At 35.4% G+C, this 11,578-nt stretch overlaps 1 protein-coding gene across 2 annotated transcripts; it reads left to right on the top strand.

Moving 5' to 3' along the window:
* Positions 1-574: 574 nt before the first annotated feature.
* LOC136812795 (E3 ubiquitin-protein ligase MARCHF1-like) lies at positions 575-10,016 on the top strand. 2 transcript variants are annotated; one of them, XM_067069319.1, is made up of 5 exons: positions 575-628; positions 1,283-1,512; positions 7,477-7,725; positions 7,966-8,566; positions 9,045-10,016. In XM_067069319.1, exons 2-5 carry the CDS (start codon positions 1,349-1,351, stop codon positions 9,393-9,395), a joined length of 1,365 nt encoding a protein of 454 aa, XP_066925420.1. In that variant the 5' UTR covers positions 575-628; positions 1,283-1,348; the 3' UTR covers positions 9,396-10,016. The 2 variants fall into 2 exon arrangements, with proteins under 2 accessions (XP_066925420.1, XP_066925421.1); XM_067069320.1 differs by lacking the exons at positions 575-628; positions 1,283-1,512 and adding an exon at positions 5,840-5,929.
* The last annotated feature ends 1,562 nt before the right edge of the window (positions 10,017-11,578 follow it).

The raw sequence follows: 11,578 nt of genomic DNA, 5'->3' as shown, positions 1-11,578 counted from the left end.
CTTATTATTGGATTACTAGAAGGCTTTGAATTTTTTTTCATAAGAACATTTTTAACTTTCTTATGCTTATTAAATGTAACAAAAGATTTATTCTATAAAGCTATTGTTTTGGAACAATGGAGTTATTGTTTTAACACGGCTTATGTTTAGGAATAAATTAGCAGTAGTGTTCTTTCTGTCAATAAATTCTTCTTTTTTTGTGTTTGAGACACATGCAGTGGTTATTCGAAAACATGAAAAAGAAAACAAAAGATTGTTTCATATACGTACTAATGATAAAAAGGGGAGCCTAAAAAATCCTAAAATACTGAACACAATGAAATTCTAAAATCCCAACATTATTTTTGATATCTTTTTTTCTTCTTTTTCGATCAAATAAAAATTCAAAATAAATAAAAGAAACAATAGCATGGAAATGAAAAAAAGAAGCAAAAATAAAACTTTCTGATTAGAAAGTAACCGAAGAAACTCACAAAAAATAAGACGAAAAATTATGCGTCATTTGCTAAATGTTGTGTACTGGTGCTACTGGTTATTATCTAGACCCCTGGTATCAGCTGTATGTTTGAATGCTATATAAATGATTGTGAGTTCTGTTGAATTTGTGTCAAATGACCTGAATATCTTAGTAAGTTGATTAAGTTACTTTTTAGAGAGGAGAAAATGCGATTTTTGGCGGGGATTTAATTTGGCGAATGATCAATTTTATAAAACTTCACGGAGATTTAATTTGGAGTTACTAAGATACATGAAATTGCTATGAAATATAATTGGAACGATTTTTCATACGATTACCTTTTTGGTAAATTTGACGGGGATCTAATTAATAGCGAATACGTTTAAATTTGGCAAACTCGCCAAATTTAATCCCCGCAAAAATAAATCCACTTGAGGTATTCTGGTGAAATTTGATAGAATTTTTTTGAAACAGATTTCGCTGATTCATGGTTGACTAAATTGAATTACTCTCAAATTCACTAGAAAAATACAGTCCTGTCTCGCAGCCCTGGTGGAAATTTCTACCAAAATCCCAATGGGGATATTGTTTCAAGCTCAAAAATCCAGTAGGGATGATTTTGGAGGGCAATATCTTACCTTTAATTTCAAATGGGGATGAAATCAAATACCACTTGCAAGTGGGGATGAAATTTTAGGATATTTTTCACACCTTGGACTCAATATTGGCCAAATTTTCCAGTGGGGCGGGGGTCACGACAGGTCTGTGAAACAGAGAGGGGTGTAAAAATTAAGAAAGTAAACAAATAATCTCTCTATTTTTCAGTGATAAATAAATCATACAAGACTAATACACAATAACGAAAACAATATCCAGTGCAGAGAACCAACGATGGAGGTGAATTGCAAATCGAGATACCATTTGAGAATCTCCACCGATCAACGTGTCTATAAAGATTGGAAGAAAAATGGCGGAGGTCCTATCGAAATCAAATACGCTGACAACTGCAAGAAATGTAAACGGCACAAAAAGAACCTGATCAAACAAAAGAAAAGGTGATGTCATTTAAGTGAATACCCCTGTCTCATTGATACTTTGGGAAATTTTATGCCCCGGGGTTTGATTAGATGTATATACTGAATACGATTGTATTCGTCATTTGTTAAAGACGTCTCTGATTTAAACGTTATACCTCAAGGATCTTTTGACAATTGATTTTATTGCGAATATAGGTTTTTTCAGTAATCAAACTGGCACGCAACATCGTTTTAGCACCCTTAACGTTAGATAATTTAAAAATCAAAATGATATACTACATGAGTCAAATATATTAACAAACATACTTTTGTATAAATTGTAAAAAAAGAGAACAATGAAACACCTGAAAAGACCAAAATGATGAAAAACTGAAAAGAAACCCTCGAAAAAGTAGCCTATGTAATCGTCTAACCCACAACACTCAAACATGCAAGGACGTCAAAATTTCCGTCAGTTTGGAGTCCTTCAGTGCCGCTTGTTCTGGGGTAAACGAACGACTCGATCGTTCACCTCTCAGGCAAGCAACCACTGATCGGATCAAAACGAAGGAAATTTTGCGTCGTATGCCATTCACAACCTCACTTTTCGAGCATTTTTGTTTTGCCGAGATTTTATCAGCTAACCTGCTCATAAAAATTGAGCATTCTCGGGCTACACCACCTGTAGCACCAAATACTAACCCTTAACGTTAGATGAAAGTCAAAACGATTGTGTCCTGAAGCATCTTCTTGGAAGGGGGACGTACCTTTGATACAGAGGTGTCTATAATCCTTTGAAGAGTGAGTAAAACATATTGTTTCGTGCATGAAAGTTTCAAAAAAGGTCAAGGTAGATTTGAAAATACTTTTATGAACTGCAAAACATCAACCATTCGCAAGGGGGTTGAATTTCATTAAATTTGTTACATAACGAAAGGTTTTAACTGTATTAAGAAGGAGGTCAAATGAGAAATTAATCAATTCTAAGCACTTGAGGAAGAAGTCAATAAACCAAACTCCTTTTTCTCTGGAATAAATTGTTTAACAAAACAGATTACTTAGAAGGGGTGCAGCCCATCGAACGTCGCCCTTCTGCGAACATTTTAAAAACAGTGTGCTCTTTACGCAAGCGTATCGTAGCCCTCATAACAGTGTATAATTATAACATGTAACAACTTTAGATAAGTGGCTAGTGAGAAATTAATAACTCGACTGCCTGCGAGCCGATTTTGGCTAAATGAGAGCATACTTAGTTATACAAGTTACACAAAAACTTCGGAGGAATGGGGTTTCAGTTTGAAGAACGATAGGCCAGAAAATTTGTCAAAACAAAATAGACAGGGATAATCTCTCAATGACAGCTTTACAAACTGTCAACAGAACCAAAAGGTTGCATTAAATAAATAGATCGATTTCAACTGCCGACTGGGTAAGGAATCTGAGACTACCAAGAGACTTTTGTCTTCAGTTTGCTTTAGTTAGGACAATTTTATTGACAAATCCAGATATTTCCATTGATATAAGGGAAAGAAAAGCTTTAAATGTTGGTATACTACGTTGGATGCCGTCATGAAAAAGGTTACCAATGCACACTACACTTATATTGTCAGGGTAGTCAACGAATATTTCCAATTCCAAGGGATAGTTGCATTTGACTTTGAAGTTTATGTAGTTTTGAAGCTGTTGCTTTTTTCTTTCACATAATTATGTATATTTTTCTGATGTTGGTTTGGAAGTTTGTACGTGCAGCTCAGGGCATATCAGAAAGTTATATCAAACAACCAGAGTTCAAGGTCAGCCAAAACTTTTGAAGAAAAATATTGTTGAACAAAAAAGAAAAATTGAAGGGTGGGTTATCAAAAGTTTGATTACATTAAGTATAGACAGCAAGTAAAATATTTTTATATTTTTGAAGAGGAAAAGTGAAAAGGATTTTTGATGATTCCTGATTCGATTCTTGGTTGACTGGAAATGTTGGTATTCATGATATTCATGACGTAATCTTTTATACGGAAGCACCCGAGATAACCCGGAACTAGTGGCAAAATTTGCCACTAGTCTTTTGTTATTTTGCCACTAGTTCCGAGTTATCTCGGGTGCTTCCGTATAAAAGATTACGTCATGAATATCATGAATCTAGTGCTCACTGGGGAGAAGATCCTGCATTGTAGAGATTTTCTTTGATGAACATTTTACGTAACAGATGACCTATCGCTCCTTCATAGATGGAAATCGATATATTGTGTATGTTAAAAAAATCACACCGCAAATTTTCTCTCGTTCGTCCTATATCATGATGAAAACCGTGAGCTGACGTCTGCACTCAGACTTTTATAGAAGGCAAAAATTTCTCACACAAACGTATGAAATATATTTGAGATTGTTATCATCGGGGAGAAACTGAAGGGAGAGGATTTGGTTAGTGTCAGTTTGATTGAGATGTCTGGTGCTCAGATGCAAGGACCTTTTGAAACGTACTTTGTGGTAGACTGGGGCATACTGAAAGTTTTTGAACTGACACCAAAACAAAAAAGGTAAATAATTATGTGCAAAGAATTGATTGATGCTACGATTTTAGTGTTTAACAAGATTCAAGTCAGCAACTTACCCAAATAATGATTTCACCGAATCATCATTACCATCTGATTTCCTGGAATAAAGAAAAAGAGCATTATCGACCAGTAATATTTTCTGAGTTACCCATACCATATTTGAGGCTAGCAGAGGAAATAATAGCAATAAAAATACTACCCCTGCTCCAATTTGAAAGTAATCGGGTTTACGAGGTGCCTGGTGTGTGAACTGGAGTTTTTGAAATTTGACCTTTACAAAATGTTTAAAATTATGACTGTCGATGGTCGAAAAAGGGGAAGTTGCAGTAAAAAGGTTCAACTATTTAAATTCTAAATAGCTTATTTATCGTAGGTTTCTTCAACTTGATCGAAAACCTTTTCTCTTTTGATCTCCTGTAAGACATTATCGGTTATATCAAATCAAGCATCCAGTGTTGTTGCACTGTTACCAGCTTAACGCAGGAATTATTTTTGTTGGAATATTAAATGAATGAGATTTGTTTCATTCCAAAAGGGTGATCAATCAACAACTATTCTTTTTGAAAATCCTTTCAAATCGTCAGACAAAACCGTGTAAAAACCACAGCAGGCGGGGTCTGTTGATTGAAAATGATCTACGAATAGATTTGCGTGTAATTTATTATGAGCAGCCGTGAACTATAAATGTTTCAGTGAACATTTCAGACGCTTCTATTTTCACGATTTTGTTTGTTATTCGACTCATGATCAACACCAGAGCGATAGAATACACCTTTTCGACCGTAGCCGCCAATTGCCGCGCGGGCATTTTTTTGCCGGTTTTACCACCCTAAACTAAAACCGTTCTTTTTTCGCACCTACAGACAATAGAAAAAAGTGTAAAAAAAGGATTGGATCGAGTTTAGGGTGTTACATTAAATAATAAAGTGGCACGCGCCTGACCGCGCGACTACGGTCTAAAAGATGCATAGATTTCATAGAAATTTCATAAAATTTGATAATCATTTCGACCGAGATTGGAGATCGTTCATACAAAGTCTAAAAAGCACCATATGATACTATTTTTCTCAACCACCGATTGCAGATTTCATAATTTCTGCACCATTAGCTTGCAATATTTGCTTTGGAGAGGGAGGGAGAGAAAAAGAGGGTGGGCAGTTATCTTGACATTTTATCAATATTTTTGCAAAATTGTCTCCGGGGCGAGCCATTCCATATTGATTGCTTTCACACCTTCGAAAAGTGTTCTGAAGTTTTTGACCAGCCTTTATTTTGACATACGTATCTATAGCAAATCAAACTCGCATTGACTTAGCTAAAAAAATCGCTGGATCCTGGACCCTTTAAGAGACGAGATTCTCCTCGTAGTGCACAATTAGATCCTTGAACGAATTCCAGACGTTAATATAATGAAGATGACAATCAAATGTCCACTCATAGCTCTCTCTATCAATGATGACAATTTCACAAGTGTAAGGTGGTAGAGTTTCATTTTATGAGAGGTGAGAGATACTTGTTGTTTTTGTCTGAGATATGTGCCAAATCATCGGAAGCACTATTTTGACAGGTTGTAGTGGTATTACAAGTCTCTTTTGTATGTAGGAGAAAAATTACATCAACTGCACATTTTTGTAAGATTTAAACTTCTGACTTTTGACGTAGAGAGGGAGTTCAAATTTAAGCCAATAGAAAGCGAGTTTTGTAAAAACTGCAGTCGGCAATTGACAGTATTACTTGCCGAGGATAAATAAATATTACTCAAAGCCCTTCATTTGATTGATATATTGGATGCATATCTTTTATGGTGTTCTCTCTAACGGTTCGTATCAGATGGAATCTTTGAAGAGGTAACAGCCAAGGAATATCTCCCCTCCGAACAAAGTCTTTGCCATTCTTAGTAAGATGTGAGTGATTTTCAATGTAAAAATCTAGGTTTTTGGGGGAAATGTACAACGACAAGACACTGGGTTCGAGTTTACCCTGGGGAGCCAAAATATTGGACAAAAACTCTTTTGAACACTTCGTACACTAAGTACGTTGTTGGTGTTGCTTATTATATCTGAAGCTGTTGAAAAAGGCTCCACTTTCGGAGGCAGAATTTACTTTTAATATCACAAAACCAAGAAAGAAAAAGATTTTAGACGTTAGGCGACACTAACACTTCAATGTCTAACTCGTCACAATGATGACATCATCATAATTTGTTGCGCCGTTTTTTACTATTTGTCACTTTATTTTTTCTTCATTTCCTTAAAAAGAGCTTTAAAGCCATGGCTGAGCTCCGGGTTAAGACTTACCATAACTGATTATATCACATTTAAAAAGCAGGTTTATCAAAATTGTGTGATATCAATTCTCTCGTCCAACTGTTTGGCTTGGGCTGAGTGTAGTCAAGTATATGTTTGAAAGGGTCTGTCTATGTGCATAGGCCTTTTTTGAGGCTCTTTTGTTATATTTTAGCACTTTGAAAATCGAATTGATCTCATTATGTTCTTAGAAGTTATTTGCGTTATCTGAATAGTTTAAATTCTCCTTTTTTATACTTTTTTGTTTATTAGTTCGCTTAGTTTGAGTTATATCAACAAGACTTTTTTTGGAATTTCCGAGGCTCGATATCCTAAAGCGTTCTGCCCATTCTTTTGCGTTTTAATGACATTACGAAACACTAAAAATGTCACGAAACTGTAGAAAAGAGGCGTATCTAGAAATTATTTTTTGATGAGATTTTCTTCATTTTTTTTGCCTGGATTTTCGTTCAGCTTCATTTTCTCTTTAAAATTATTTTTCCTGTTTGAAAAGTTTCGCCTGAAAGTTTGATCACCTTTTCGATTTAAGAAGATTATCCTCCCCAAAAACAATAAGGAAATTTTTTTGAGTAGTAAAGCATTTTCAAAAACTGTTTTGATGATCTAAGCAACCCATTATGTTCAAAAGAGGAATGAAGAAGGAAGAAATATATGATAGGTCTTATATTTCTGAACCTGAGGGACTGAGAACCACAGATCAATAATTAAAAAGTGAAAAGTGAGGGGTTGATGGTTATCAGGGTTTTTTAAAACTTCTTGATAAACTGTTGAGCTCTTTTAAGACTTCTTCACGGGGCTTTATTTCATGCAGAGCTCCATAATATAGCAACAATATAACTTTATGAAGATATTTGTAAGGGATGGAGAACATCTTTCGATATGAGAAACATGTCGGTCGAAAAAACCTCTGAATATGTTACATTGCAATGAAAGGAAACCAAAAAAGCTAGTTCTGTTCTGTTCTTTCACTTTAGTTAGTCTACAGTAAAGTGGTGAATAATCGATAATTTGAAAGCTTTAGGATTTCCCTCCACTGGAATTGTTTTCTCTTTTTGGGAAGATTTTTAAATGCCGTAGCAACGATGTATCAAAGCACTATAATTTTTACAGCAATTTAATCATTTCGTTTAATTTTATTACTTCAGGAAATACGATGTGTATAAGCACTCCTTGCAAAACCAGCCATCTCCAGAATATCACAGCCGTAAAAACTCACTAAAAATGACCACATCCAAGAGTAGTGAGGATGGGGCCTTACACATCATGTCCATACCACGTGTTCCACCTCAAAAGGAATGGGACCCACGAATGACGATGACGTCACCGATTGAATGGGAAACAAGTCCTTTAGTTACGGCAGACGAGGAATCAGACATGTCGACAACAATTATCAAGTAAACATTTTTCGTCCTTAATTTCCTCTACGTCTGGCTACAGGGGATTTTCGATAACTCAATCTTCACTTATATCCAGGAATACGACAGAATCTGTGAATTATTTTTTCTTGATTTCTGAATAATTCTTTGGAAAACTTTGATGAAGTATATAAGAATCCAATAACAGAACTAGGATAGACCTAGATAGGAAGAACATATTAAGAATACTTTCCAAATGTTATTATTCCATTTCACCAGCACCTCAACAAGACCAGATGTCTTGATACAAAACAAAGGAAAACATCTACCTGACGTCATCAGCAATAATGAGGCACAAAGACAAGAGGACGAAGAGACGGATCGGGAAAGCTCTATCAGAAGTTGTTCAACTCACAAACCACGTGTCAAAAAATCTCGATCTGTAGATGTCGCAGAACGTAATGTGACCTCGACACCGAAAAAGTGCCGCTCTAGATCAATACCAACCGACCAAAGCATCCCGAATAAATACACGAAAAGTAGCACAACTGATGAAAATGAACATTTTATTATTGTCAATATCCCTGAGAATGCATTTAAGCCAGGTATGCAAAATGCAGATATCCACAATCATAACACTATCCTCTCCATCGCAGACGATACAGCGACGGTGGTGTCAGAGGGCGTGAAATGTAGATACTGTTTAACCAATGACACTATCAACAATGAACCTTTGATTTCACCATGTCATTGTTGTGGAACTTCGAAGTTCGTCCACCAGAGCTGTTTGGAGAAATGGTTGACACTGCGGAATTTGGATCATTGCGAAGTCTGTAAAATGCATTATCGCACAAAATGGGTGCACCGCCCTCTTTGCTCGGTAAGTTATGATACATTCAGTCATGCATGAGGATTTTGTTGGCTATAGCCACCGATGAGATTCTTGTTCGCTACGACAGTTTTCTAAGATTCGACAGCTCAATTTATAAAGAAGAAAAGACACTTTGTTTATTCTGCTTCTGGCAGTTTCATGCCTTTTTGGTGACAATCTTCAGGCACCTCAATCTTCAGATAACTCTATTTAGAATTTTTTAAATCTTGATTTCCAAGTGAACACTCTTTTACACCATTGTCAATCAGTAGAATTTTTAACGCCAGAATCGAAAAGTTTCTGGCAAACTTCCTTTCGTTTCATATATAGCCGAGTTGGCCGTGGCAATATAAAAACAATCGAGAGATTATCTTAAATCCCTAGATAACTGAGACATCCATGCAAAATATCGAAACTTATCTAAAGACTATAGACGTGACCTTTCCGAAAATATCAAAATCTCTATTTGTTTTATCATTTATTTCAGTTGAATTTTCCATCAATGAAGAAACACGACGTCTTCCTTCTCATCCTAACCGTCGCTTTCTACGTCACTCTAATCTTCCAATTTCTCGGTGCCGTATACGTATCTATAATGGCGTCAGCATTAACACCCATGGTTACCATAGTTACATTGATAGGACTGTCGTTAGGGTTGATATGGTTTCTAACAGGTTCGATCGCACTGACGATAATTCTATACACTTCGGAATATTGGAAAGCATGGCGAAAAGCGAATAAACGAAAGATTCTTCTGACGGAGAATGCGAGAGATATACCGTTAAAGTCTCCCACCAGCTCCTTCCCGAGTGATTTATCCCAAGCTGTCGCCGTTTGAGATTTCAAAGTCGGAGAAGATCTAAAGAGATCCAGAGTCCTTTCATGTTGTATATCAGCAATAATTGGATCACACAATGTTGTGAAAATGTCCAGGTTGGAAAAGTCCGATAGTTGAACTTGGAACACAGATGAAAAACAAGTCAGGGTGTATATCAACCAACCAAGAAAACCTATAATGTGCTTCAGATGAAACTTTATGATTACGGCGATCACTTACTCTGATGAACTAGCACTTTCGTGTATTGAACCAACATCAGACACTGAAAAATATGTGTATTGCCATACCACCTGATAACGGACTTAGATTTGTTTAAAAACGGTTAAGGCTCCGCATGACTACTACAATGAGACCTGAGGCATGTAAAAAGGAGCTGTGAAGAATTTATTTTAGGATATCGATACTGGAGAAATATTTGTAGATTCTGCTTATCACCGAAATGAACGTCATTGTGAATATCGAATCAAAGAATTAGGTATAGAATTTAGGATTAAATTTGTTTTAATTTATTACAATTATGAATAGTTTTTTAAAAGATTTTATTTTTAGTATATTTTACTGTTTCTATAATTATTTATTTGGCTGAAAAATTATTCGCAGTTTATACAAATTCAAAAATAACATTGACTTCATCAAATTTGCCTCACAGAATTTATTTTAGTAGAATTGCATAGATGTGGTAGGCCAATAGTCAACGAGAAGTAATTACTTGAAAATCACAAAAAGTGCTGTTTCAGCAAAATTGAATCTCACCATACTTCATTTTCCTTGGAAAATACAGTGAACATACGTCATTTTCCTTGAAGAAATACAGTGAGCATACTTATACTTCATTTTCCTTGGAAAAAGTGAAAACATACGTCATTTATGTTGACGTCATCAAAATCGTCCAAATTTTCAAAGTGACCCCATTTTCTTTATTTACTCATCGAGAGGAATCTCCCTGTATAGTTATTTTTGACATTTGAAAACCATTAAAAATCAGTTATCAAGGGTCCCCCCTTGATTAATTGTAGAATTGTAGAAAAAAGTACTATGTCCGAAATGAATTTGAAAAAAATCATCTCTACACCATTTTTGTCCCGGTTTCGGTGGTTTATGACCTAATTCTACCTGACTAATACTTTAAGTCTAAAATTCTCACTTTCTAAACTGACCCCATTTTCTTATTTAGTCATCGAGAACAACTCTTCGTATTAGTTTTGCCATTTAAAAACCTTCCGTTACTAAAGGTCTCTTGTTATCTCTCCACCATCATGGATTTCCCGATTTTCCTTGGGGTTTCAAATCAATTCAAAAATGATTTATTTGCCTGCATAATTTAAACTAAAATTAACAATATGTGAAAATTACAATATAATTAGGTTGGGGAGCAGGCCAGGCTCTGGCCATCCATATAGAGGTTACCCGACTAATCAACGGGATGACTACCTGGTTGCAAGTATATGTTTGGGATTTTAATAATAGGGAAGGGATTATTACACATCAACATATAAGTACCGATAGAACAAAAAAGAACAAAAAAAAAGTATGCTATTTAACAATTAGAACTGTAAAAATGAAAAATAAAATTTTAATCAAAGTTGATGAAGTACAGGTGAGGACATCATCAGAGTTAGCTGTGTAGGAGATTATCGGCTCTTTTGTTAAGCAGATACAGAGACAGTGAACTTAGGTCTTCTTTTGAGTGCAATATTAGTTGGTTCCAATTTAATATCGATTAGTATTTTACGGACTTTAAGCCATAGTTCAAGGTTTTAACTTTGGGACGTTCTAGGAGCTTCAGGTTCATATTTCTTGTTTGATATGCATGAGAAAAGACTTTGAAATCAATAGATTCCAGTAGTGCTGGTGGAGAGATTTTGTTAATAGTTTGGTGTACAAGTTTGATGTTACACTTGAACACAGTTTGAGTGATTGTAGGTATACCAGTGTTTTCAAAGAGTTGAGAGGTTTCAGCGTCAAAGTTAGAACAAGTGAGGATGCGAAGACATCGTTTTTGGAGTCGGCCAATTCTTGAGTTTTGAGTCAATCCTTGGCCCCAGACAATGTTTGCGTATGACATATGTGAATGGAAAAGAGCATAGTAAAGAGTTTTTATGACAGAAACAGGAACAAAAAAACGAAGCTTAGCAAGTATACCATTTGCCCTGCCAAGTTTATTTTCTAGATGGTCAAAATGA

Source organism: Clytia hemisphaerica, unplaced genomic scaffold (genome assembly GCF_902728285.1).
Source record: "Clytia hemisphaerica strain Z4C2 unplaced genomic scaffold, Clytia hemisphaerica genome assembly, whole genome shotgun sequence".
NCBI classification, from domain to species: Eukaryota; Metazoa; Cnidaria; class Hydrozoa; order Leptothecata; family Clytiidae; genus Clytia; species Clytia hemisphaerica.
This window is presented reverse-complemented; position numbering and strand designations above follow the sequence as displayed.

What these genes read in the sequence shown, in the direction of transcription:
- LOC136812795 (XM_067069319.1), top strand. Translation starts at nt 1,349, where the DNA reads ATGGAGGTGAATTGCAAATCGAGATACCATTTGAGAATCTCCACCGAT. An exon ending in CTGATCAAACAAAAGAAAAG is followed by an intron (nt 1,513 to 7,476) that starts GTGATGTCATTT and finishes TTATTACTTCAG; the next exon opens with GAAATACGATGTGTATAAGC. An exon ending in TGCACCGCCCTCTTTGCTCG is followed by an intron (nt 8,567 to 9,044) that starts GTAAGTTATGAT and finishes CATTTATTTCAG; the next exon opens with TTGAATTTTCCATCAATGAA.